The sequence below is a fragment of the Stegastes partitus genome, unplaced genomic scaffold (genome assembly GCF_000690725.1).
Source record: "Stegastes partitus isolate 25-593 unplaced genomic scaffold, Stegastes_partitus-1.0.2 Scaffold665, whole genome shotgun sequence".
Lineage (NCBI taxonomy): Eukaryota > Metazoa > Chordata > Actinopteri > Pomacentridae > Stegastes > Stegastes partitus.
Genome location: NW_007578396.1, coordinates 305,581 through 333,283, shown reverse-complemented (window position 1 = coordinate 333,283; position 27,703 = coordinate 305,581). Strand labels below are relative to the sequence as shown.

The 27,703-nt window shown below is 40.8% G+C and overlaps 1 protein-coding gene across 1 annotated transcript in view; it reads left to right on the top strand.

Annotated features, from left to right (window-relative positions):
* The window catches only part of adamtsl3 (ADAMTS-like 3), a 202,290-nt gene that overhangs the window by 22,739 nt on the left and 151,848 nt on the right, over window positions 1–27,703 (top strand). Inside the window, exon 3 of the mRNA XM_008290290.1 lies at window positions 22,180–22,299. Coding sequence (XP_008288512.1) covers window positions 22,180–22,299 — 120 coding nt within the window. The remainder of the gene's footprint in view (window positions 1–22,179; window positions 22,300–27,703) is intronic.

Below are 27,703 nucleotides of genomic sequence, written 5' to 3'. Positions count from 1 at the left end.
GCAAAAATCCCAGTTGCAAGATGTGGCAAGCTCATAGAGACTTATCCAAAACGACTTGCAGCTGTAATTGCCGCAAAAGGTGGCTCTATAAAGTACTGACTTTAGGGGGGTGAATAATTATGCACGCTGAAGCTTTCTGTTATTTTGTCTTTTTTGTTATTTGCTTCACAATAAAAACAAAATCATATCTTCAAAGTTGTTGGCATGTTCTGTAAATTAAATGATGCAAACCCTAAAACAATCCATTTTGATTGCAGCTTGTGAGGCAACAAAGTATGAAAACTGCCAAGGGGGGGGTGAATACTTTTGCAAGCCACTGTATGTCCATGTGAGATGGTGTAATGCTGGGCGGCGCTGCACGAAGGATGTTGAACTGCTGGTGGTTGGTTTGTGGCCGTTTTACCTGCTGTGGGAGTTTTTGCACGTCCTGGCGATTACAGTGTTACAGTGTACACTCCCCCCCCCCAGCAGCTGCAGCCTGTGAACTCATCTATCGTTCAGTGTCCTATCTGAGGAGACTTTAATCATACATCGCTCTCTACCACTCCCCCCACATTCAGCCAGTATGTGGACTGCCCAACCGGAGATGGTGGGGCCTTGGACCTGCTGTGTGCGGACACCAGGATGCATATGACTTAATTATTGTTATTTTCTTGTACTTTCTTTCTATGTTTTTGGATGCTGCTGTTTACAATGATTTCCCAGGTCTGGGATAAATAAATTCAATTCTATTCTATTCTAATATACATACTATACATCCGTTATCTATACACACTTAATCCTCACTAGGGTCGCGGGGGGGCTGGAGTCTTTCACAGCCGACTTAGGGTGAAGGCAGGGAACACCCTGGACAGGTCGCCAGTCTATCACACTTAGAGACAGACAACCAAGCACACTCACATTCCCACCTACAGACAATTTAGAATCACCAACTAACCTCAACATGTTTTTGGACTGTGGGAAGAAGCCGGAGAACCCGGAGAGAATCCACACTGCGAGGCAACAGTGCTAACCAACTGCGCAGTAAAAATTAAACCACAATTAACTTTTGCAAAATGTTTATTTGGACTTCAACAAATTTGGGGCTACTGAACAATAGGATTAAAGGTTTTGTTTCAATTTTTCAACCTTGGTCAATATATTCCAGGGGCTTTCATACATAAGAATGTCCAATATTACTCTTTCAAATGTCACTCAGTCACTGATATTGAGTGTGGCCACCCCTGACACAGATCAATGCGTTAAGACATCGTAGCATACTGTCCACCAGCTTGTTGATGGTGTCAATGGGCAGGACGTCCCACTCTTCAGTCAGATCCTGAAGTCAGAATTGGTTTCACCTGGTAACTGGGACTCAGTATGGAATCACTGCACCTGGTCAGAAGTGATTACTGATGTGTATAAATAGAAATAAAAAGAGGAGTATTTCTGAAAACAATAATTATTCCAACTTTTGTGCAGTTTGCTACCTTTGTGAACCTATGCAATGATCACTATGGTAGTGTGATGTAGGCAAACCCATGATTTTTTTTGACCACACTAATAAATAAGATGTCCTCTTGCCACATTTGTCTTTCATTGGTTGTGCGTCTTTTGGCATTTTAGATATGCACTTCCTTGTTAAACCTTCACAGTACTGCCTTGTGGATGTGCACACATCTACTTTTCAAATCCACAGCAGTCCGCTGGGAGGTCTCTGTTCTATACATGTCCAGTAGAGCACTTTTATGTATTCGGCGCACACACACAACTGCCAAGCATAGGCACTGTTGCCCTTGTAGCATAGCTGCTGTGCTGACACAATTTTTGGACTGCAGGAAGAGGGGTCCCCGTGGAATCTTGTGGGTTTCGGAGATGACGAAATTTATGTCGTGTAAACCTTAGCAGACCCTTGTGTACTCTTGGACGTGGAAAGTCTAACACTGGCCTTCCTTATTAATCACCTTCAGCCTGTTTTTTTTTCTTTTTTTGAGGTTTCCCATTTTCTCAAAGATCCAATTAGTACTAGCTTTCTCAGAGTGACCTGTGGGTGAAAAGTGAAAAGATCACTGTATGTCTCGACAAACCACACAAACTGCAGTGAACCAGGTCGTCATTAGTCTCTTCCTCACCCCTACTGCATACATGGTTCATATGTGTGTGTGTGTGTGTGTGTGTGTGTGTGTGTGCACAGATAGAGAGGTGGCTTAAAAAGCTCATTCATACACACAGACAGTGTGCCCATTCACTCCAATTCGTCAGCTCTTTTTCGCCTCTGTTCTGGAGTTCTGCCAATGAGCTGGTTTAAATCTCTCTTCTTCCTTATCCTTTCATTTTTCTGTTTTTTTCCTGCTCATTCTCTCTATTCCTCTGTCTGAAGACTTTTAAAATCCTCAGCTGGTGACCTCTTTCTAGTTACCCTGAGCTGTTGCTGCCTGTGAGGAGTAGTAAAAGCTCTCTAGCCCTCCCTCATAACGACCTAATCTCCTCATACCTCCATAACTACATGTAATGGGTGACACAGCATTAACCCCTGTCCTTATGGGACCACACATCCTCTTATAGCATGCTGCTGTTGAACAACCTCTCATAACATCTCTTAATCAGTACTGTAACAGTGACAGGAGAAAGAATATAGTGATGTGAAAAACAAGTGCATGTCATAAAAATGGTCTTGTTCCAAAATATTTGAGCACACAACATATAGAATAAACACTGGGCAGGTTGGTGTGCCCAGTAGCCACAGATCAGAAACATGCAGCTCTCGAGCCAGAGACACCCGCAGACAGTCATGGGAAGAGAGAGGACAGAGAGCACAAAATACAAATGCACAGAAAGAAGAAACAAAATTAATGGTATAAACTAGAGACTTTGAACGAATGGAGAGTGAAACAGATGCGTGTAGAGGTGTGCTGTGTATCATGGTCGGCACCCCAGCAGTCTGGGCCTATAGCAGTATAACAAAGATATGTTCAGGGTCACCTGAGCCAACTCTAACTTTATCAAAAAGGAAACTCTCAAGTGTAATTTTACAATTAGAGATGGTTTCTTCGTCCTAAACTCAAACTGGAAGCTGACTCCTTAGCAGAGGAGCATGATAGCTGAAGTCTCTGCTTCCCATTTTGTTTTTAGAAACTCTAGGAACCACAAGTACATTTTTAAATGTCTTCAGTGTTTTCCAATAACATTACCTAAAGGAAGCTTGTGTAAGGTGAACAGCATGTCGTTTATTATATAAATTTTTAATTCTAACTCTGACCTCAGAGTTCAGGATTATTTGTCCCGGCTATGGAACCGTGAACTACGTCTTTTACCTTGCAGAATAGTTGAGGTGGTCAGGGGAGTTTGGATATCCAGTGCACATGTGTTTTATGGACTTGGAGAATACCTCAAATGTGTGTCCTCTGGGAAATACTATGGCGGCTACTGGTGGAGTACAGTGTACCTGGGTCATTGTTGTAAACCATCTGCTCCTTGTACACCCTAAGAGCTGTGTTTGTATTCTCAAAATCAAACACATTTCACACTGAAAGGGTCTCAAGGCAGAGCCAATGTGACGAGAGTGCCTGGTTTTGTAATCTCAGAGGTGTGTCCCTACATTTTGCGGATGGCATAGTTCTGCTGGCTTCATCAGACCATGACCTTCAGCACGTACTGAGGTGGTTTGTAGCAGAATCTGAAGTGGTTCTCTGCCTCTGTTTTACATACACTGAATGCTGTCAGCTGTATTGTCCTTGTTAATGTTTACCTTTCACCCCAACACTATGTTAGTGCTGAGAATGGACACTCTGGCTGCAACCATTATCATCCTGCTATAGGGGAAAAACACTGTGGTTTGTTTGTATTTGTTAAAACTAACCAACAGTTGTCTTTGGTGGTGCCCAGCCCAGGATACAGTGACAATCCCCTGCAAAAGTCCTGTTTTGTAAGTGCGCCAAGGACTGAACTAGCATACTAGGACACCTCCGGATATTACAGTAGAATTCTGCATCGGCATTCTAACCTTGGGGGATGAATTCACTGTTCAAAACCATGTTAATATCAAATAAAAAAAGAAGCATGTCCTTGGGTGTACTGCTTACCTGATGCAATGTCTTGAGACTCTGGGCTATTCCACTGAGGACCGCTTAGTTTTAACTGTAGTGACAGCTCTCATAATCAGTAATGATACTCAACATGATAGTTGGGCCAGTTTCACACAGAATGTGATGCTTTCTCTCTGCGTGTTTGAGGTCCATGGTAAAATCGCATTTGCACATCTACAAGTGGTCAGAATGAAACTATCAGAAAACATTCTAAATGTCCAGCAGCTGTAAGACTGATGTACTGCTGCAAAAGAGAATTGCTTCGAAAGGGGTAGTGCCCAGATTTACACTGAACTTCTTGATCGCACCTCATCATGCCTGCTGGTTTGAAAGAGATGTCAGTGTGGCCAGCGTTGTGGTAAAAACTGTGCCCTGACACTTGAACCATCTTGCTCCACCACACAAGTGGCAACAGGGATACCACTGTAAGTGGCTGAGTATGCCATCTTCTCTTTGATGCACACTTCAGTGACATATAAAGTAATCATGTGACTTTTGCATCCCATGCCATATGGTGATCATGAGACTTTAATCATTTGTTGCTGGAGTTACCTCTTGTCCCACTTAATACCGAACAGTCATAACTTTTTGTAAAAACAGTCAGTGGTCCCAGAGGCTTCATTCTACTGACTTTGGTGAGCCCCAGGCCTTTCATGTTGCTGCACCAGTGGATCATTTTTTGCTTTAGTGAACCAGTGAAATATATCGTGGTTGGATAGGGACTAAGCTTTGTACAGACACTTGTGGTTTCCAAATGATAAATCCTCTGGTGATGACTGGTGATCTCCAGGCTTTTCTTTTAGCGACAACAGCATGTTAACATTTGTGCTTTGGTAATTAAAATGCCTTGACAACTTTTGGATGGGTTGCCATAATTGTTTTCGACAGACTGTGATGTCTCTGTATTTTGAAGATTCTTTGACTTTGCATCCAGTGCCATCCTCAAGTCAGATTTGTTTCTTTGATTTGTGACAAGCAAAGCATCATTCCTGTGAACCTCAGCTGTACTGTGTGTGCACTGTCACACAAGATAGTGACATTAAGTTATTTACCAACTTTAAGTGCCAACAAATATTTTGTGCTATAGTTTTCATGTTTGCAATTAACAGTGTACAGCCTTAAATATTTGTGAGGGTGTCATGCTGGTAAGTTTGTTTCGAGGTGTAAGCTTGAGGACTGCACCTCCTGCATGAACAGTGCCCTTTTATTCCACTGAGAGGGGTTTAGCTATTGTTAGCTGCAGATGTGTTGATGGAAAATGACCAGACTGTACCTAATAGTGACAGACAGTCCTGTAACCTCAGCTCTCCATACTTCACTCCACAATGTAAACAACGGCAGAGTAACATGCAGGAAGTACAGAGAAGCAAGGGTTAAATTCAGCCCTCTAACTGCCTTTTGGATTGGTAGATTGAGGCAATATTCCAAAACATTCTTGGTGCCATTCATACAGATACCTCTCTAAACAAAAGTTGTCACAGTGTGAGTCTAAGATCCTATTTCCTTGGAATAACAAATGCAGAGTGCTATTACTGCAGAAAAATAAAATACATAAAAATAGTTTAGCATTTATAGTAGGAAAAATAAACAGCAAGGTATATGAGGATTTCTTGGTCAAATTTTAGCCTCACTTTGATTTTAAGGCTTTGTATGATATGATAAAGAAATGGTTTCTCTCTGGAAAAAAATATTTAGGCAATAATGTCAAAATAAAAGGACTATAATGACTTTTTTCAGTCAGCCGAATGCTATATTGTGTTGTTGAGTTTCGATGGTACTTTACACTGTCATGTTACTTGGTTTCACATGTATCACAGAGATGTGCTTGTGTGTTAAGTGTGAAAATCCGATCAAGAGCAGTGGAGCACTACAGAACCCCTCAGTCATGGTGTCTCTATGGCTTCAGAGCAGTTGCACAAGTTGTTACTTTCAGTGGTCTGATTGCTGTGACTGTTCGTCTCACAGGAGCATAAGGCTGCTTTAGACTGCTATGTATTCAGTTAAACCACTCAGCATTCTTGTGATCTGCACCATCAGACTGACAAGATGATCACAATGAGGGCCAACTTGCCCTCAATTAGACTGACATCTCTCCAGCACCTCCTCACTGTTCTATATATGGTTCTCTCTAGGGTTCCCATATCTTCAAAGCATCTGTTAATTATCTGCAAAAGCAAGCTGTGTTACTTTTCACTCAAAGTGCAATAGATACACACATGCACACACATGCATGCACACATACACGCACACACACACACACACACACACTGTGGTGGTACTGATGTATGACTGATGCTGAATCGTGAATCTATGCAACTGCATGTCAACAAGATTATGACATTTACTCTGCATGGTTTGTGCTGACATTCGTCCTAAGTAAAACAAGATAGTAAGTCATTTTAGGGAGAATAAATATGAAACCTAGTTTACTTCACATTAATGTGTGTGCTGTTGCTGTATGGGTCAATGCTAACTTTACACTCCGGGATACAAACAGTCACAAAAGACCCCATATAGAGGGCGACTAGCTCCCTGCGTCGCTCCAACACAGAAATAATGTGCATGTAATGTCCAGTATGACAGTTGGAAGAGACATCTCCATCAGTGACCTATTCTGCAGATTCTGGTTTATTTACAGATGTGAATCTGACTTCCTGGAAGTTAAGTGCAATGACAAGCTACCCTGTAAATCTTTAAAAAGATGACTACAAGTCAGCTACATTTCAGTTTGATGGTCGACCAATTTATTGGTAAAGAGTGCACAAACAAGGAACTAAATCAAGTGGAAAGATAAAAAGTCAACAGGATATCCTGAGAGACATGTTGGTGTTCCTCACTACTCAGCTGCAGAGCCAGACAGTAGCAGGATTTATGAGTGTCTCCAAAGCAAGAGAGTCACATTTATGCCCAGTGTGTCACAGTTTAAGTCAGAACCCAAGTGCAGACATGACTTCCAAGAAAACCAGAGAATAGGGAAAACAGTGTTTAATTTACCATAGTGAATTTACAGGGTGAAATAAACATGCAGGTATCAAAATACAAAATAACCCTGAGGAGTAAGCTAGGGGAGGTGACTAACAAACTAACTAAACAGGTAACCTAACAGGGATGAAATGCAAACTACGGTACTCACAATAGACAATGGGCTAATGCTAAACACATGGAGCCAAAACATAAAGCAGGGAATTTGCTGAGACAGCTCTATGGACAGAGGAGCTAGAAGACCATGCAGTGGGCAATGCTGACCACATGGAGCTACATAGCACAGAAACTACAGGGAAAGTTAGGAACATATGCTATGAGTAGAGCCAGGAGACAGAGGAGCGAGGAGAGAAATTCACTATATTCTACTTCCAGTAAGCAATTCAACAGCTTTTTGCTGTAAGGGGATGCAAAACCACAGTGACAGTCAGTTTATATTTGCTTTTTTAATTAAAAAAAAAAAAAAAAAATATTCTGCAGTAGATGTTGACCCATCAAATGTCATCTTGCATATAAACATACAAATACATTAGAATGTATTGGCCAAAGCATCAGCATGTTGTTTCTAACATCCAACTATTTTGTAGAGTGTAATGATACTGTCGAGGTGGCTTTTTGTTTCCTCCAGTTAGTTGCTGAGTTTTTGTCAAATATAACATCTTCTGTCACTTGGCTTTTTTACAGACTGGATGCTTCTTTACCCCCATAGTTGGGGTTCTTTTGGACACTGTAAATGAAGTCAACCTGCAGGATTCTTTTGCTGTTAAAACAGCTTGTCCTCATTTTTCTTCTTTTTTTTTAAAACAATTTTTTGGACTTTATTGGATGGTTAAGTGGAGAGTGGAAGACAGGAAAGTAGGGAGAAGAGTGAGAGAAGGACATGTAGTAAATGGCCATGGGCCGAATTCGAACCCATGGCTGCTGCATCGAGGACTACAGCCCCTGTTTATGGGGTACCTGCTCAACCTGTTGAGCACCCCCTCTTCCTCCTTCTTGTGCAACTGAAAACCCAGTGTGCGGGGCGCCCAGGTGGCTCAACTGGATAAGATGGTAACCCATCTACAGGGGCTGTAGTCTCCAACGCAGCAGCCACAGTTTGAGTCCAGCCAGCCGCTCATTTGCTGCATGTCCTTCCCCGACTCTTCCCCCCACGTTCCCCTGTCTCTCTTCACTGTCCTATCCAATAAAGGCCAAAAAAGCCTGAAAAATGATCTTTAAAAACCCAGTGTGCGTAGCATGGCCTTACCATTCATGGCTGTATCATTTCAGAGTTTGGGTTGTGCACTAGGATCATCACCCATTAACAAAAGCCCATTCATGGATATAAATGGCCCTCATTATAAGAGCTTTTTCACTCTTCATTACTTCAACGTAGACAGACAGAAAACTGCTCACAGATGCAGACACACACTAGTTCAAGTGAAGCAGCAGGCCCACAGAATGATAAAAGATCCTTGTTACATTGCCAGTTTTTTTTTGTTTTTTGTTTTAACTTATTTTAAGAGAAATGTATCCCTTGAATAATTGACAATTGTAGTTGAAAATCATATCAGGTTGCTATAAACTTTCTCCCACGAGAAACTTCAGTTCATTTTGTAAGTAGAAAATACATTAAAATAAGTCCATGAAATGACTATAAAAAGACTGTCAAAACAGAAGTGGACCTGCATACTCCAGTGGTGGACTGGGTTCACAGTCAGAATAGTGCCTGTATATTTAGACATGACAAGATCAAAGCCTTTCATCACTCTCTTTCAACCTCTATAATAAGAAAAGATTATCTTACAGTAGTCAGCCCTGCAAGCTGAATTAGAGAAAGGACAAATTCTATGTGTTGATGGAGGAAAGAGCAATTCCATCAGGTTCCTTCACAGAGGGAAATGCAGAAACCTTTTAAACATTATTAAGGGGTGTAGCAGTAATCATATACATGATGAGTCATCTTTTTCACTTCCATGTGGCTGGGTATAAGAATCATCAAATCAAATCACAGTCACATCAAATTGCAGTGTAGAGTTTGTACTGTAGTGCATTTATTATAAGGAATAAAACAACAAAGCTGGAAAGAAGGTTATGATGCCTGGTGTTAATGAGCCCCAGTAATCTGACATCTCCTGCACAACCGGCAGAATACTAAGGTACAGTCCACCAGTCTGATGGTGGTGTATGTGCTTACTTTGTAGCAACCTGGTGTCATTTCTGTGTGATTAAATATGCAGTTGGTAAACACAATGGAGTGTTGTATGTAAAAGCTTTGCATAAGAGGTGGTGCTTCTCCAATTAGACGATGCAGATTTATCAACACATGTTCTGATGCCTTTCCATTGGCTGCAAGAGAAGCTTTTTATAACATGTAGGGCAGCTGTGGTTGACAGATACCGAAATTAAAGCATTCCGTCTCTGTTTTTCTCCCTACTCCACACACAGGCAAAGTGAATTTCAAGTTTTTGAAATATCTGAACTCTTTGCACTGGTTGGTAAAATCAATAACTGTAGATTTATGTCTCCCATTGAGTTTCTCAGATCTGTCTTGCTTCCTCACCCAAAATAACTGGTGTTAACATTTGCACACTCTTTGTATTTCAACCCTGTATGCGTTTGAAACCAGCACATAATAGTCACGCAAATTGATTTGCCCCTTAAAATCAGTCATAACAAGACAGGAGGCAAATCACAGCAACTTTCTGATCACATGTCTATTGACACAAAACCCATCAAAAAGGACGGGAATATGTAACTGGTGGTCACCAACTAAAATGAACACAGTGTTTCTGCTTTATTTATTTTGTAAATGAATAAATGAAGCAAACAGAAACGGTAGTTCAGTCTGATTATGAATACATTGCAGTACAGCGGTACATTGCTTCACATTGGAAAGCACTGTTATATAATATTCAAACAGAGCAGGGGACCTCCCAGGGAGAGGAATGGAATGTGTGCCCTAGGTATAAAGTAACCTGATTAAAAATGAGTATGTCTCTTATCAATTATTGAGCGTCCTGGTATGTCCAGTGATACAAGACCAATGTAACTCACAGCAGCAAAATATCTGCAAAGGGTTTCCCTGTAAGAATAGACGGAATCATCACAAGCCCTCATATTTCTGATCTACTTCTTGGGCCTGACCTTGAAAATGTTTCAGAATTCTTGTTAAAGTATTTGTGGTCAGCACTGAAGCTGAACAAATCAGTCTTCTAACCCTAACCTTCTTGATGTGAACAAACGTAAGCTTTGATTTTTGACCTGCAGCACAGGAGTTCCTCTACTAGCTTTTACACCATGCAAGAGCTGCCTTTTCCAGTACAGTGTCTTGTCCTTTGGGATAGTGATTGCCCTCCTTGTATTACTATCCCAGCACTGGCTCGTCTAAAGTAAGCCAGTGATCCAGTGTGAATCAGCCTCTGCAGGGTGCTGACAGTAGTGTGAAGGCTTCCTGACCCTCTCCTTCCACTGGTGTGTAAACTCAATTAGAGGAACTGCTCGATACCATGCTGCATGGCTTTGACTCAGTAACTCACAGCAGGACAACTGGACCCTCTTGCAGCCTTTGTGTGTGTGTGTGTGTGTGTGTGTGTCCTAATATGGACATGCTCCTCTACTGGTATGACAACACACCCCCTTTTTAGACAGACAAAGGATCTTACTCATTTCATTCATGCTGACCCTAATTAGAGCATTGTATTTGAACTGTCACAGCACACATTCTCACACATAAAATCAGCGATTGAAATCATTTATGGGTCTACTGCACTGAAGAGAGTGGCAAAAAGCAACAGGTCACAAACTACACAGTCACTTTCAACAGTTCTTTAAACTGCATAAAAAACACAATGTTGACATCAACATTGTGTCAATTTTGTAAATATTATTTTCCTTATTTGGGGATGCAGAGTGACACTTTCAAGTAGTGGTTTCCCTGAGAACACGACTGGCTGTTCCTCACTCAAAGCAACCATTCAACAGAATGTGTTTTGCTGAGACTCCTTTAAATTATACTTATAGTTTCAATATAGCTACAATTCCAAGTTTTGTGTTGACATCATGGAAAATTCATTTCCAACTCTGCAACTCTATTTTAACTGCCTTTTAATTCTTTGAATGAGTGCTTTTAACAACACAAATTGCTGTGCAGGGCTATTTATTTTACAGTCTCGTCTATAACACTGTCATCACCTTCATTTCCAGTAAAATAGCTCTAATAAACCCATCTTAGACCACATAAAGAGATACACATCAGTTTTTTCAGAAGTGTTTGTATGTATTTAAGACATAAAAGGATTACCATTTTACAACAGTTGATGTTCTGCTAATCCCTAGCAAACAGGCAGTCGTGACACGTATTTTCATGCACAATTATTGCAACCAGAAGTAGTTCTTTTAACCTTAACCATATTGAAGCACAGTCTTGGCCTTGGAAAGGCAGTTAACAGCTTTTTCCATTTTTCCCTGCACACATTCTGAATTAATAAGTAATTATGAGTGGAATGAAAGCATATCTGTAGCCTGAAAAGTAATTTAAAAAATACCACAACATGCTCCAATAGAACAGTGATTTAAAACTTGAAATGTTTTTAGTCTTCAGGTTTTTTTCTTTGGAGTTACGCCGCTAACGATTTTGCATTGTGTATTGAGCAGTGAGCACTGTTGAAATTTGTCTGAGCCCACTGGACTAGTGTAGCTAAGTTCTAAGGCTACTGGTACTGCTACACTACCAATTTAATGATGCGTAGTTTCAGTTTTACAGTCTTTCTCTTTGTCTCATGTTTTCACGCTGGTCATTCTAGCTGCTTTGGGACTCCAAGTGGAGTATACAACTCAAATAGTGGTTTGAAGTTTGGCATGTATAGGGTGTTATATAGTGTGTATTGTGTAGTAATGTGCAAACTACTGCTGTTTTTTTTATCCTCTGAATAACTATGCTGTATTGGAATCTGCTCATTCTTAGTTTTGCATTATGTTTAGCGCCACCTAGTGGTGAAAAGAAAGTAGCTGCTTTGAGCAGGAAGTGAAGTAAGCAGGAAGTGATGTTTGCAGGAAGTTCTTTTCTTCCCATGGACTCAAAGTAAACCAATGTGGGTGCCAATCTGACGAATCCTGGCATTAAAGCCCATAAAAACAGCTTCATCCACAAGTCATCCTTTAATGAGATTCAATATAGTAGGTTTAAATGTTGGCTTGTTGTTAGCGACATAAATGTATATGCTGTTTTACCAATATTATTTAATACTTATCTGGTTGTATTGAGTATTTAGTGTTATAGTGAGTATTTTCCTGTGTTAAATCTTGCCAAATACAACACCTGTCTGATCCTTGGAGGATGATATTCATATGGTGTTAAGCTGGCTGTATTGCTAAAAATATGTTTCCTGCAACAACCTTTTGTGAGGACAGCATATATCCATACAAACTCTTGCATCTGTTTTGGCAAAATTGTGTTTAACTATGTCAGTAAAGGATATTTGAATGGGAGGGAACACTAGAGTCAGGAGGTTAGTGAGTGATGAAAGTGTGCCAGTCCTCAGACGCTCCTCTGGGAAACACATACCAGTGGCACTTACGCTGTGTCTGTCTCTAAGTGGATTTAAAAGCCTGCAGGAGACACCACTCCCACCAATCTTAATGGTGGATCGCTGCTCTCATACAATTCAAGTGGCCTGAACACACACACTCACGTCTCCCAGTGTTTCTCTCTGGGGAGCCCTCTAAATGCCAGATGTCAGTTATTTCTATTCAGTATTAGTGAGCAGCTTGCTCTTAGTCCCTGTTAGCCCGATAATCAGTTTTTCCCTCCCTGCCTTTGGATTATGCTGATGATTCCACAAATCCATTCTGAAACATCCATGCTTGCTGACTGTTGTCTATAAAACACAGTAAAATGAATAGAAAAAATCCAAGTGTAGCTATTTGATCATATTGGAATCCAGATTCCCTTTCCGTGATTGCAGGAGGTGGAGGAAGGGGGCCTGGGGCCTCATGTACAAAAGGTGCATATGCACAAAAACTTGGCGTACACACTTTTCACGCTCACGTTCAGATGTATCAAGAGTGAAATGATTGTGGAAATGTGCGGTCCTCCACGCTAACTTCTTGACTGGCACACGCACGTTTCTATTGTTTTTAAGCCGTTGGCGACACTTAGAGGTGATGCTGGGAAACTGTCAATAATGTGAAAAAGGTCATTCCTCAAAGTGATGTGTACATCAGAGATACACAGATGAACAATTAACGCACCCAAGTGTTTGCAATTACATGAGTGGATATAAAAGTATGTGGAAAATGGTGCAGAAGATACTGTTAACAACAATGGCATCTTTGGCACTGTTGGAGGATATTGCCAATGGAGCAGTGCGAAGAGAACGGGTTTTCAGAGACCTCAGGACGACGACTGGCTCGTCAGCTGCTTTATGTTCCCGGGGGCAATCCTCTTAAGACTGTGCGCGGAACTGCGGCAATTGTTGAAGCGCAACATGCCCAGGAGCCATGTCCTACCTGTGCCCATACAGGTGCTGACCACACTGGGCTTCCTAGCCACAGGGTCATTTCAGAGGGAGCTGGCCGACCGATCGGGACTGTGCCAGTCGACACTGAGCCAAGCCATGCCAGCTGTGTGGGATGGAACTATCCAAATGTCAGTCAAATATATCAAATTCCCATACAGTGCAAATGAACAGGACGACATAAAAGTACAATTTGCAGTGAAGGCCGGTTTTCCTAATGTAATCAGAGCTATCGACTGTACACACATTGCTATAAAGGCGTCATCACAAGAGGAACTTGTTTATGTAAACAGGAAGCATTTTTATTCAGTCAATGTACAGATCATATGTGATAAGCAAATGCAATTAAGTAACATTGTTGTGAGGTGGCCTGGATCAACACACGACTCATTCATTCTGACCAATAACATGGTTGGGAACAGACTACAAGCTGGCACGGTGCAGGATGGGTGGCTTCTTGGTGAGTAAATCATTTAATAGTCCTAATATTAATCTCCCTGACACGCGTTAAGCATGTGCACCCTGGACGGGCATCAGCAACTGGCTGTTGCGGCAGACCGGAGGATCAGCTGACGTCGGGGAGGCTGGAGTAATCCCCCGGGTCTGTGACTTGAGGTTGGGACTGCGTCTCCTAGTCTTCTCCTGCCTCATTGTCTGTTGGAAAATAATAAATTGAGTTATTAAACATGAGTCAAAGTCTTTGATTAAGTCTTTGATATCCTGACATGAATATGCAAGAACTTGTATCTTGTTTGGCTGTGAGCGGATTATTGTATGACCCGTATAATGAACAAATTTTAGAGTTACACAAATACACAACATATATTTACCTTGGGGGTGATCCGAGTCACCCACGTGTGCTCCCACCACCCCTGTGACAGCAGTGTCACCCACAATAGCGGCGACTCTGCCTGCCTGTTTTGGCCACGTTTTGGCGGTGGGCAACAATCCTCCTCTTGACGTCCACCTTGATGTCCGACCACTTTATCTTTACCTCTGTGAATGTGCGCTGCTCTGACCCCACAGCATTCACCGCCTCACACACACTCTCCCACTCACTCCTTTAGCGTTTGCTGTTGATGCCAGAAGACAGCGTGCCAAAAAGAATATTTTTGCGGGCCGCGGCTTCATTGACGAGCGTCTCCAAATCGCATTCTGTGAAGTTGCTCTTCTTACTTTTCTTACTCAAGGCTTGTTACTGTTATCTGATCATGCACAGAGGGGAATCCCACCTGCAGGCCCTGTTTATACTAATTAGAATTTTTTAAATGGGGGGTGTGGAGAGGGAGGAGTCTGGTACTCCAACATGTGCGGTCAATTCCACGCTGAGTGGAATGTACAAAGGAAATGTGCTTGGATTCAGGGGTACGCTCACTTTCATTTATCTGGACTTTTTTGTGCGTACAGAGTTTTCTAGATTGAAGTGTACGCCAAGTTTCAGTATGAAATCCACACAAGTCTTTGTACATGAGGCCCCTGGTCTGTTTGGGGAGATGATTTCACCGTGTCTGTTTGAAAAACACCAATGAAGTCCAGGTTTAGATTTAAATGGGATAAGACAAAACTTTATTAATCCCAGAGGAACAAAGTGACATAAACATAGGAAATGTAGTGCCTTAAAAGTAAGATACAGTACTAAAAAAAAAATCAAGTAAGCTAAAATAAGGCTAGAATAGAACAGTAAACATTCATGTTGGCATTTATACCGAGGTGAAAAGTAATGTCAGCATTAATGTGCACTACTATTTACAGGTGTCAAAGACAGGTAAACCGAACAAACCAGGGAGTGAGCTAGGAAAGGTGAGCAGGCAAGCAGATCAAACTAAGGGCTACGAGAACTGTGGAAACATCACACTGAAAACTAAGAATGCAAAATTCACAAGAATACATGGAGCAAGATTCTATGGGGAAGGCACAAGACATTAATTATCAGGATAAATATGAGACTGAGTTAGAGCTAACCAAAACCAAGAACTACAAACCAGTGGATGAGCAGACAAGGCAGGAAGCCAGTCAAGACTTGTGATAAACCTGGATTTTGTTTCTACTTAAACCTTGTAGTGGTCATTAATTGTTATTTTAAGTTTAGTCCTGAATATTACTTTAGTTGTGTGTACTATTTAGCTGAAATGTGCAGTGCACTAACCATGTTAAGTAGAGATAACTCAGAATGTTCAGTTTCTCTCAGAGAGGCTGGGGCAGGTCTCAACACTGTGAACACGTCTGTGCGAGGAGTCTGCTCGTCCCTGCTGCACACTAAAGCTGAGCATTTTTGAAAGCAACGTTACAGTGAATGAACTGGTGAGTATGTAAAACAACTGTCTGTAAGGTGCTGAACGGGTTAACCATGCAACCAGTCCAGTGACAACAAGCTGGCTAACCACTAAAGTTAGTTGGTGCTCACGTGCTGATGTTACTTTTTGGTCCGTTCGCATTTTATAACGTTAGTACGAGTGTTTGCATGTTTCTGTCGGTTCACTGTTTAGCTACAATGTTAGTGTTTCTGCCTTAAAACAGCTTATAACTCTAACGTGTCTTTAAATGTGCTTGTTGGTAGCTGTAACAGTCCGAATGAAAATTATGTTATGATTCCTTTTATAGCAGTAGTTTAACAAACTTTTCAAACGAGGTTAGGAGTCATTGGTCATTGGTCAAGTTGCTAAATGTTTTGCAGCAGAGTGATTGATGCTGAGTTGTTCAGCTAATTTTTTTATGTTCTCTTTCACAGGTTCATGTGGAAATGCATTGGAAGTGTAAGTATTGAGAGTTCATATGTGACAAAATGGGTTACTTGTTAAAATATTACAGGGTCAAACATTGGAGGTACAGTTGAACTGTGGCATTTACCGCAAAATCCGGACTTTAAGCCACTACTTTTATCACACACTGAACACGGCTTAAACAATGACACAGCTAATTTATGGATTTTTACGATTTTTACCAATTTGCCTCGTGACGTAAGTGACATTGAGAGTGACAATGAAAGAGAGACTGAGGAAGTGTGTGACGAAGTAATTCTGAGGCTATTCAGTTCAGACACTGAAGACGATGACTTTAGTGGTTTTAGTGCGCAGGAGGAAGATGAAGATAGCGATCAATGACTTTTCCTGGTAGGCTACTGTATTTTTTATTTTCTTAACCAGCCGTGTTCCAGGCGGTACGTATTTGTGTATGTTACTGGTACGTATTTAATTAAAAGTTAAAAAAATCTTTCTGTGTAACATCTTTCTTTGTAAATATCTCATGTTACAATGTGGACACCGGCGGCTTATAGACAAGTGCGGCCTATATATGTACAAATTTTGTTTTCTTTTTAAAGTTAGTGGGTGCGGCTTATCTTCAGGTGCGCTCAATAGTCCGGAAATTACGGTACTTGCTTACACCAAGAATGGCTTATGACTTAGAACGATCAACAGCAGGCGCTCTTTATTGGCAGAGTAACCTGAGTACTAGCAACTTGAGCAGAATTCCCTTAGTGCAGTCAGTGTGATTCACTTTATTTTTATTTATAGAACATCAGTTCACAACACATGTCATCTCATAGCACTTCACATAGTAACATGAAGACCTTACACATTTTTAACAGAGAACCCAACAAATACAGAGTCCCAGATGAAGTGCAGTCAGTTGTGATTGCTCACCTCACACTGGTGCCCCAACCCACAGTATTATTTCGTCTGGAGACATGATATGCTGTACTTTTCAGGTTTACATGGCGTTAAACGGGATTGTGGGCAAAAATCTCAAACAGGAATTTTACGAAAGTATCGACTGGGAACATTGGACATCTGTTGATGCAGCTTTCACAACAGACCAAGGTTGGTTCATGTTCATCATACACTAGCATTACATTGTTTTTCACAACCAATGTAATGACATCATGTCGCAGAAAGTGCTGCTGTATTGTTTTTGCAATACAATCAACAATGTAACTTGTGTTGTCATTTTACTCTATAAAAGACTAAAGAACCAACTCAAATTTTAAAACTGGTGCTCAGAAGGCTTACGATTCTTGGTGACAAACCCACAGACTTCTACAAAATATTCTTTGTAAGTGACTGCTTTGTTTGTTGGATTATTTCAAACTCATATTCATAACTCATATTGTTGAATTTTTGTCATTATTTGACAGTTCCTGTCTTTGCTACAACCTGTGAGCACATATTTTATTTGGAGTTTGAGGATTTTCTGACGATACCATCACCTCTCTTATCTCCCAACACTGCAGTACAATGAGGCTGGACACGTGTTCGTTTGTGGAGCTCAAACGGTTAAAAAAATGACACAAGGAAAACTTGCCTATCCAACTTTTTCAGGTGAGCTGTTTGTTTAATCTACTCCAGCAGTCATAACCAATTCATGCCTCCTCATTTTTGTCTGATTCTCCCATGACTACACTACATTGTCTAATGTTGATGATTATTAAATAAGAATGATTGTGCTCTTATGTTGCAAGGAGTCTGATGATTAAGCCTGTTTGTACTTGTCTGTCAGTTGACAAATGTGTTATTTCTGCAGTATATTTGAGTGTTAACTTGCATTGTTTTGTCAGCAATAAAATAAATTGAAATGCTCAGATTTTGTTTAATTTCTTACCTTTTCATTTTGTTGCAGTGGAATGTATTAAATACAAATTTTAAAATGAAAGTCATAGAATTAATTGACAAGAGAAAACATTACGTATATGAAAATGATAACTAATGATTTTAAGTAGTCATAGAAAATGTTATGTGATGTATCATGTATGTTTTCCAATGACGTGCGGTCAGCAGAGGCAGGTTGTATTTATCCGGTGATTTGTACTATAAAGTCAAATTTAATTTAGCCTCACCAATTTTGATTATTTTTTATTTAAAATTGCTGAATTTTCACAATTTCCCATTCAAATGCTTGGAAGTGAAGCGCGGTGAGGCAGCAGCGAGCTGAGCCTCACCTTGGATTGCACAATTACTTGCTCATAAAATGGTTGAGAAGAGGTTCTAGGTGAGGCAGGCAGTTCTCTTGCCTCATGGCAGGGGGTACTCGTGATCCCACACATTCTTCTTGTGACTTTGCGGCTGCAGAGCAGGTGACAGCAAGCTGGGTAAAATATACAATTAGCAAGTCAAGTGCAGCGATCCGTTAGTGTTTTTTTCTCTCTCGCCTTGCCTGATTTTCAACATGGAGGACTACATTTCCAAGCTTAAAGAATTTGTAAAATGGACTTTCACTCGAAGCAGGAGATAATAATTAAAGGAAGACCAACGCTGGAGCTGAAAAGGTTTGCTTCAGACTACGGGACAGAAGATTCCCCGCTCTTTTCAAACGGAGTGGTATACACTAAATGACTGGCTGTGTGGATGTCCAGCTAAAAACCACCTTTTCTACTTTCCCTGAATTCTTTTCTCAACCTGTGACAATATCTGGTCTCAGGTAGGATTTTGTGACTTGAAGAATTTTCAAAGAAGCCTTATAAAACATGAGCGGTCAACCACTCACATTCGAAGCCAGACTGCACTAAAAACATCCAGGATAGACTTGACTTTGGATGAACAGCGGCGACTCAACATCAATGTCCACAATGCAAGGGTAAAGGAGAACCAAGAGATTTCTCACCAAACAGCAGCTGGCATTTCTTGGAAATGACGACAGTATCGACTCTACTAATCGTGGCAAGTATGTTGAACTTTCACATACTTTTGCTGAGAAAGATGACAGGCTCGCGAGACATTTGGAGCCATCCACTGTATTTTCTGGCTTGTAAAATAGAATACAAATGATTGAATTGAAGCAGTCGGCGATGTCGTTAGAAATTATATTAAAAAGGCGATCAGTGTAGCCCTATTTGTTGCTGTTGAAGTAGACGAGAGCACAGGTGTCACAAACAGAGCTTAGATCTCTGTCATATTGCGCTATGTGACTAAAACTGAAGCAAAGTGTGAGGTGAATGAGACGTTTTTGGGCTTCAATGATGTAAGTGCGGACAGACGAGTCCCTGCCATTGCTGAGTATGTCCTGAGAGTGTTGGAGAAGTATGGCTGTGTTGATAAGCTTGAAGCTCAGACTTATGATGGGGCTGCTGTAATGGCATCAGAGCTCAGTGGGGTGCAGGCTAAAATTAAAGAAAAAGTGCCTGAGGCTGTGTTTACCCACTGTTGCGCACACAAGCTGAACCTGGTGCTATTTCATTCAGCAAAGTGTCGCACGTTTTTTAAAACAGCTGAAGGAATAGGGACATTTTTCAGCAAGTTCACAAAGCGCACTCACTTATTGGATGATTTGTCAAGCGGCGTTTAGCCAGAGCAGCGCCTACAAGATGGTCCTCTAACTCGAGGCTGCAGCAGACAATAAGCATGCACCAAAATGATCTGCGTGCCATATTTCGTATCATTATGGAACATCCTGACAGCTGGGATAATGACATGCTGGTGATGGCAGCAGGATGTCAAAAGCCTGTGGTTGTCAAAGCATCGACATGCTTTCTCATAACTGCATATGAGGGCGTTTTCAATGAAACCAACGCACTTTTTAGAATGCTGCAGAACAAGGTGATTGGCATTGGGTACTGTCTTGCATGCGTGATACCATTGCAGTTATTGAGCGCATGAGACTGGAGTTTGACAGTTTCTACGACCGATTTGAGTAGAAATGCGGTGCACTGACAGAGTGTGGAAACAGACAATTGGCTAGAGATGAACGGAGACAAGTGTTCTGTAACATTCTGGACGACGTCAGTGATCAAATGAAGGCCAGGTTTCGATGAGCTTGTTTTCCTTGGTTTGGTGGATTACGCAAAATTCTGTGAAATGTCACAACATTTTGATGACACGAAACTGCAGAGCCTGTCAAAATATGCCCAGTTCTTTGATGTTGTCAGACTAAAGGCCAATCTCATTGGAATGTATAGCTCACAAATGGTGAGGGATGAATGTAAATCTCCTGGACAGCTTCTCAGCTTTTTGGCCAAGAAGGATCTTACTCTAACTGTTCCTGAGGCGACAGAGTTGCTCCAGCCAATGCTCACTGTGCCAGCTACTACAGCGTTGGTGGAGCGGTCATTCTCAGCTCTGAAAAGACCCAAAACATCCAGCCAGAACAGGACTGATCAAGGCCAGTTTTCTTCCCTGGAAGTGATCTTCATTGGGACAGAGAAACTTTTTAAACTGAAAGAAGATAAGGAAGACATTTACCAGAAAGTAACAGATGTTTTTGTCCAGTAGGAGTGGCACATGGACTTCATTTAAAGGTTGAGGTCAGACCACAATAACGGGCTACAGTTTGTGTGCGTAAAGAGTGCAGATATGAAATATAACCCGTAAACTGCTGCCAATCAAATGGGAAATAAGCTACTCTGTAGAATGAAATATTTGTAAATCTGATTCTGATGAAGTCAGTACCTCACCAGCCATGAACCTCACCGCACGTCTCTGATGTTTTTAATATACTTAACCTAAAATAATTAATTTTACAGAACGTAGTTCTAGTTTTTGTGAACTGATGATTTCAAAAAAGGACTACTAAACTTGTTTTGTCTCCAGCATGCATTTAAGGTTTTATGTTAAGACAACTTGAGATGTTTAGTTTCTACTTGTGTCAAAACCCAAATGGTTTAAGGCAATCGGTTTCTACACAGTTGTCTAGTAATGTCAACAAATTTAGATGTACGGTGTGGCAAAGAGTGATTGTGTGAACCATAGTTTTACAGAGAGGAGTGCTAATTGGTGGCAGGTGAGCAAGGTGGTCACTTGCTGCTGAGTAAATGATCTGCACTCATATAGCACTTTTCTACCTTAGTGGTACTCAAAGTGCTTTACATTGTGTGTCTCATTCATCATTCACACACACACACACACACATTTATACACCAATGGTGACAGAGCTGCCATGCAAGGTGCTGCAGGTTCAGTGCCCAGGTTGGGGGATGGAACCGCCAACCTTGCGGTTACAGGACAACTTGCTCTACCACCAGAGCTGCCCTGATTTGACAGCAGCTCAGTCAAATACACACAGACAGAAGGAGAGAGGGAAAGGAGGAGGAGAGGCTGTCAGCAAAACAGGCAGAGGCAGGGATCATGACACTGAGTAGTTTCCCAGCATCCTCCTCTCTGACACCTCCACCAAATACGTCAGCTCCACTCTTGGGACATATCCAGCTTTCCTGATCAGCTTGTTGGGTCTGTTACCATCACCCTGCTGCCCCAGCACACTAAAGATGATGCTGGCCAACCCCGAGTAACAAAAAATCTGCGTCATGGTTCTGCAGACGTTGAAAGATCTCAGTCTCCTGAGAAAAAAAGCATTCAGCTCTGACCTTTCTTGTACAGAGCCTCTGTGTTTTTATTGTGTGTGTGGACACTGAGGTACTTGAAATCTTTGACAATGTCCACCTCTGTTCCCCTAAGAAACTAATATTTGGTTCTGAGTGGTCCTGTTCCTCCTGAAATCAACCACCAACTCCTCAGTTTTCATGATTAAAAAAAGTTCACAAAATTTACTTGGAAGTAACTAAGATGAGATTTGTAGCCCATGATACCAACGGGCCACCAACTCAACAGTACATATGTATGTGTGATTATGATCTGACTCTAATTGTATTACCAAGTACTTCAGCAGGATACTGACTCACTGAAATTCTGTGTGTGTGTGTGTGTTGTCAGTGTTCAGAGAGTCAGTCCCAGGCGGCAGTGTTCCTGCCAGAGTTTGCCCTCTCACCTCAGGGCAGCTTCATGGAGGATGCCACAGAGGATCAGTTTCTAACCTACAGATACGACGACCAGGTCAGTCATGCATTTTTTTTTCTTTTTTCTGTTGCTGGACCACTATAAGTTTGCAAAAATTGATGCTAACATTTAGAACTGACCCGAAGCTGATGCTGATAATAGCTTCTACAAAACTAAACGATCCCATGGGTTGTTCATGTAAGCAGCTCGCTTATGTTTTATTGTGACAGCGCCCTCTGGTCACTGTAGATTATGACAGGAGTCCAGAAGGGAGTGAGATGACTTGCTTGTAGAACCACAGCGTCTGTGTTGGAAAGAGGTTGGAGTGGATGGATGGGATTAACAAAAAATGGAACCTTGAAACAGAGGACTGCTACCCATTTTGAATCAAACTTCTGTTTCTTTTTAATATGACTATTCCATAACCTTGACTGCTCTTTATTATCACATCCTCTGTTTCAAATCAAATTCTTATCGTTCCTAAAAATAACCAAGATGTTTTTGGCTTAAACTTTAAGGTTAGAAATATCTGCACTACAATACAGCCCACTGGTTAGAGACCAGCCACCTTTAGGTCATTAGGGTTGCTTGTTGATTGTCACAGAAAACAAAGGTCTAAAGGGGAACAGTAGAATTGGACTAAGATACATAGAATTGTGATAGGTGACACAGAAACTGAAATTCTAGTTATAGAATGTATTGGTGGGGATGAATTTACTTAATCCAGTGAATGAAATCATTGAAAGATAGTGATTCAATGAAACCTCTCATCCCGCTGTTCTCTTGCCTGTGCTGAATCAGATGCACATGTTACTCCTGTTCAGTTTCTAACAGAGTAACAGCAAGGAGTACTCTGTCCTGGCCAGAAGAGATTTCCTCAACATTGAGAGTCATTGCAAGAGAAATGATAAATTTGATTTTTCTGATTGATTTTTCACCAAAGCCCAGCTATGTCACATCAACATTTGTTTTTTTTCAGTTTTCTCAGTCATTTCCTTAGATATCATGTTGCATGTTATGTTATTGTTCAGCTTTTATAAAGCCAAGAAAATTTGAGTAACTCAATAAATGAAATGCCATGATTGCAACTGTAGTGGTTCTGCGAACTAAACTCAAAGAGGCTCTGTGGTGCCGCCTTCATGCTGTCAAAGTCTGTGCTGACCTGCTCTGCAATGTGCTGCCAAAAGTTCTTGTTTGCTTTATAAACGGTAGTGGTCTTGTTAGTTTATATTGTAATATATTTTAATGTGCTGCTCTGCGACTGTGAGCATTTATGTAATCTTTAAGGTGTACTGATGTGATCTGTGCTTGATGTGTTTTTTGGCTTGTATACATCACATTAGCGCTTCAGATACAAGTTGCCTTTATGTTAATGTTTGAAAAAAGAACCCTGCTTTACCGAGGATTTTTTTTTTTGAGGAAAAAACATGAATTTGTTAAATTTGGCTGATTTCATGCGCTGCCTTGTGTTATTGCTGTGTAAGCACCTGTCAGTCAGTTAGGGAGTGATAACAGGTTTCAAACTTGTGTTTAGAATTTTGATGGTCAGGAAGTGCTTCACATCTGTATTATGAATTGTCCTGTTGAGGTGTTAAAAGAACATTTAGATTGTGTTTTTGACAAGTGCAAAACACAAATATGGAATGTATGTATACTTCTTTATGTATGTTCACAAATATGCACATACAAATGCTGCATGGACACACAATTGAAGCCTCATGTAGTGTGTTTAATGTTTGTGTGAGTAGCAGATGTTGTCCCTTAGAGTAGATTAGAAGCTACAGGCTAAACAACAGCCTGAGGATTGTAGGCTTTCTGATCTACTTCTTCACTAAGGTATGGGCTGTTTGAGCTGAATTTGCAAACTGATGCACGTCCCAGTTGTTGCTTCTTTGGTAGCGGATGAAAAGTGTCAGCAGTGCTGCTTCCTGTATTTTTTTCACTAGGATGGTTAATCATGCTCTGCCAATCTTGGTGAATCTGCCAGTCTTGGTGTTCTCTGTCAAATGCCAATCGCCCTGCATGATGTTGGGCTGTAAACACAAGCCCCCACTGGTGGATGTCAGGCTTTTCTTTTTCTTTTTTTTTTTCTGGTGGTGGGCAAATGGAAAATAATGCTTGATATATAGATGCAGCTTCTGATTCTCTATCAAAGGTTATTAACAGTCCTAGTTCTGCTGACAGTGTAGTTTCCTGCTATAAACTCTGGGTCTGCTGACAAGTGGAAAATAGATCAGAGGTCAGTAACTTCACAACAGTGCATCACATTTTTCTCCAACTTTTTATAAACGGGTATAAGAGGAAGGTCTCATATGCTTCTTGTATTAACCTGTGATCCTATCTGGGGGCATAAAAATATGTTGAGCAAGATTTGAATGCATGCAGAATCAATTTCCAATCTTAATTGAAACTCCCCAGCTTAACCATGTTTGGAGGTGGTCTGGCTTAATTAAATCTCTGTTATGTATACACCTAATTCTGTCTCTTCCTGCTCAGAAGCTACAGCTGAGTGCATCCTTATATCCAGAACTACTGCGAGCAAGCTGCCCTGGCCCCAGACCTTTGTAATGTAGATACCAGGCACTGCAATACCTTTGTTTCAATGCATTTTGTGCTTGCACAGTGTATATGCTTTCAATAAATCTGAATGTAATCATATTATCACAAGTGAATTTAGCTTGTAATAATAGTCGAGCTATATGAGCACTGATACGCAGAGATACAAACTATGTAAGTCACTTAACGTGTTACCAAATCTTAGCTTTAAACATTGTCGTATACCCAGGAGTGTATTATGTATTCCCCTGACCTGACAACCATAAAACTTGTCAGACAAGTCTGCACATATGCCTCGCTAATCTGTAAAACCATTCAATCCCTAATTGCAATTAAAATGTTTCTTAATTCTAGGTGGATGCAGAGGTCTGTGAGACCTTGCATATACAATACATATACAGTGTTTTTTATTTTTTATTTTTTTTAAATTTTTTTCAGTGTTTAAAAAAAACAAAACAGAACAACCTCATGAATTCCTGTTAAATACTTGGTTAACCCCCTGAGGTAAAGAAATGCAATATCACAGTCGTGACAATCAGAATGTCATTCAGAATAAACCAAGGCATCGATGAACACTGGCTCACCACACTGTTCATGTCTGCTGTGTGTGTATGTGTTAATTTGCATTGCTGGAAATGTAATGGGAATGTTCCTGGATATCTTTATCATCTGCTTCTACCAAGCCACCCTCAGATCTGATTAATATTTAAACCAGAGACAGTTACAACATGAAAACCAGTGAAATTACATTCTGTGTATTTGCTATCCCAGCAAGAGAGAGGGAGTTGACTCAGAACTGACTCTGTCTAAGCTTACTGTTTTATTTTAGGTGTGATTGGGCCTAGGTTATATAAATTCAACATCAAGGCACAGTGTGTGAGTAACGGTGTTGAAAAGCTCCAAAATGTTGACATGTCAGGCTTTCAAAGCTCTGACGCCAGTTCCTGGTTATTGTCTGACAGAGGTTTGAGCCACAAATAGAGAACGTGACGCAGGTAGAAGACATGACAGCAGGGCAGCTAGCAACAACAGCTTTATCTGAGGCTATATTTCTGTCTCTCTCTCTCTCTGGTTCTGACTTAACCAAGGCTGTTTTCTTCTTTGCATGTTTTATATTCTCTGCACTAGTCTTTCCTGCCTTTGAGTCTTTTAACACTGTCTCCTGTCTATCGGAGCCGAGGAAAAAGTCTTAGACTAAAAGCCGCACTTTATCTTGCAGCCTTGATACGATACTTGGACGACAAGGATAAGAACAACAAGTCGGTTACAGGACTAGTGTTCAGTCATTATCTTTACCAGCATTGGAGGGGTGTGAGATACTCAGTGAGTAATGCTTGTATTATTTTCCTCAGGTCTTGCTAGAATACAGGAGGGCTTCTGCAGAGTCATAAATACATGCCTCTGGATCAGCTGCATTTCAATCGAGGCGTTCACTTCTATCCTGTCTATGTGAAAAGGATTTTAAAATGTAATACAAGAAGATGGATGCAAGCAAGCTTAAGATCAATAGCAGCCATATATAAAGAGAAACGGCAGAAATGTGGCCTGTGCATGCTTGATATTAACACAGCTACCACAGTCTTCTCTTTCTATATTAGGTTTTAACTTCACAATCTGAATTAATCAAAGATTAATTTCAGCTGTAATTAAAATAATTGTAGCCAAGAAAGAATTATTACATATTCTTTATCGTCACGCCCTCATGTTTTGTTACAGTTGTGTTATTTCATGTTTTGGCTACTTTGGGGCAGTAGAACAAGTTGTACACTCAGTACTGGCATATATGTGTAAAGTTTCACTCACCGAAGTCCAGGAAATGGTACAAGCTTCAGTAGAAAGCAACTGGACATGAAGAACCAAAAAGTTGTAATCTCCTGAAGCACTCAGGATAATAGTGATACATTTTCACCTTCTAAAGATGTTGCAAGCTTATTTGTTACCCAATAATTCCTTAATTAGATATCCAGCATTTGAGGTTGTGTTTATGTCCACCTGATGAATGTAAGTGCAATAATAAGTCTCCTTTACGTTTTTTTAATGCCTAAGAGCCTGCTAAATTTTTCACTCTGTTCACATTTTAGTCTCTAATAATTAAAGAATGAAAACTTGTGTCTCCACTTGAGCCACTGTGTCAAAAAACACCAGATTTTTTTTCAGTGCACACACACAACAGACAGCTAGCAGGCTAAGATGTTATAGTATTTTTACTTTAAAAAAATGAATCACACTTTTACACTAAAAAAAAAACAAGTGTCTGTGAGCTTCCATTTTGAGGTGTCTCCACAGATGTTGTGTTGAGTTGTTTAGGTCTAGGCCTTGGTCGGCCCACTTAAGTACAGCCAGAGACTTGTCTGAACCCACTCCAGTGTTGAGGTTCATTTTTCTACGTTTTTGTGATAATATCATTTGTTAGCATTATTCCTGCTTGACGTTCAGGTGAAATGTTTTAAGTGAACTCAGTGTCTGACATTTTGATCCATTGATGTTTTAGTATTGACAATGACATGTAAAAAGTATTTCGACAAACCTTTTAGGCACACAGACAAGGGCCTTTATGGTTCTTAGAATACTGTTTACTTGCCAACAACTGCTTATAAAATATGACAAGGCACTGTGGTCAGAGGTTGCCTGACATGGATGGATGTGTCCACAGCCAACTGAGGCACAGGGACAGACTAGCTATTGAGTGGATGATGTGAAACTGGCTTTCTAGTGGGAGTTAAAAGGAAAAACTGTGGCTGTGGCCTAATGGCTCTTAGCTCTAGAGCTTATTTTTGAGGTGACACATACTGTAGACAAAACACCATGCAGTTACTCTGTGGTCTGTGGTGTGAATGTGTGTGTGTGTGTGTGTATGTATCACTCACTTACTGTGGGTTGCTCATAAATGCTGCTTCTTGGCTGG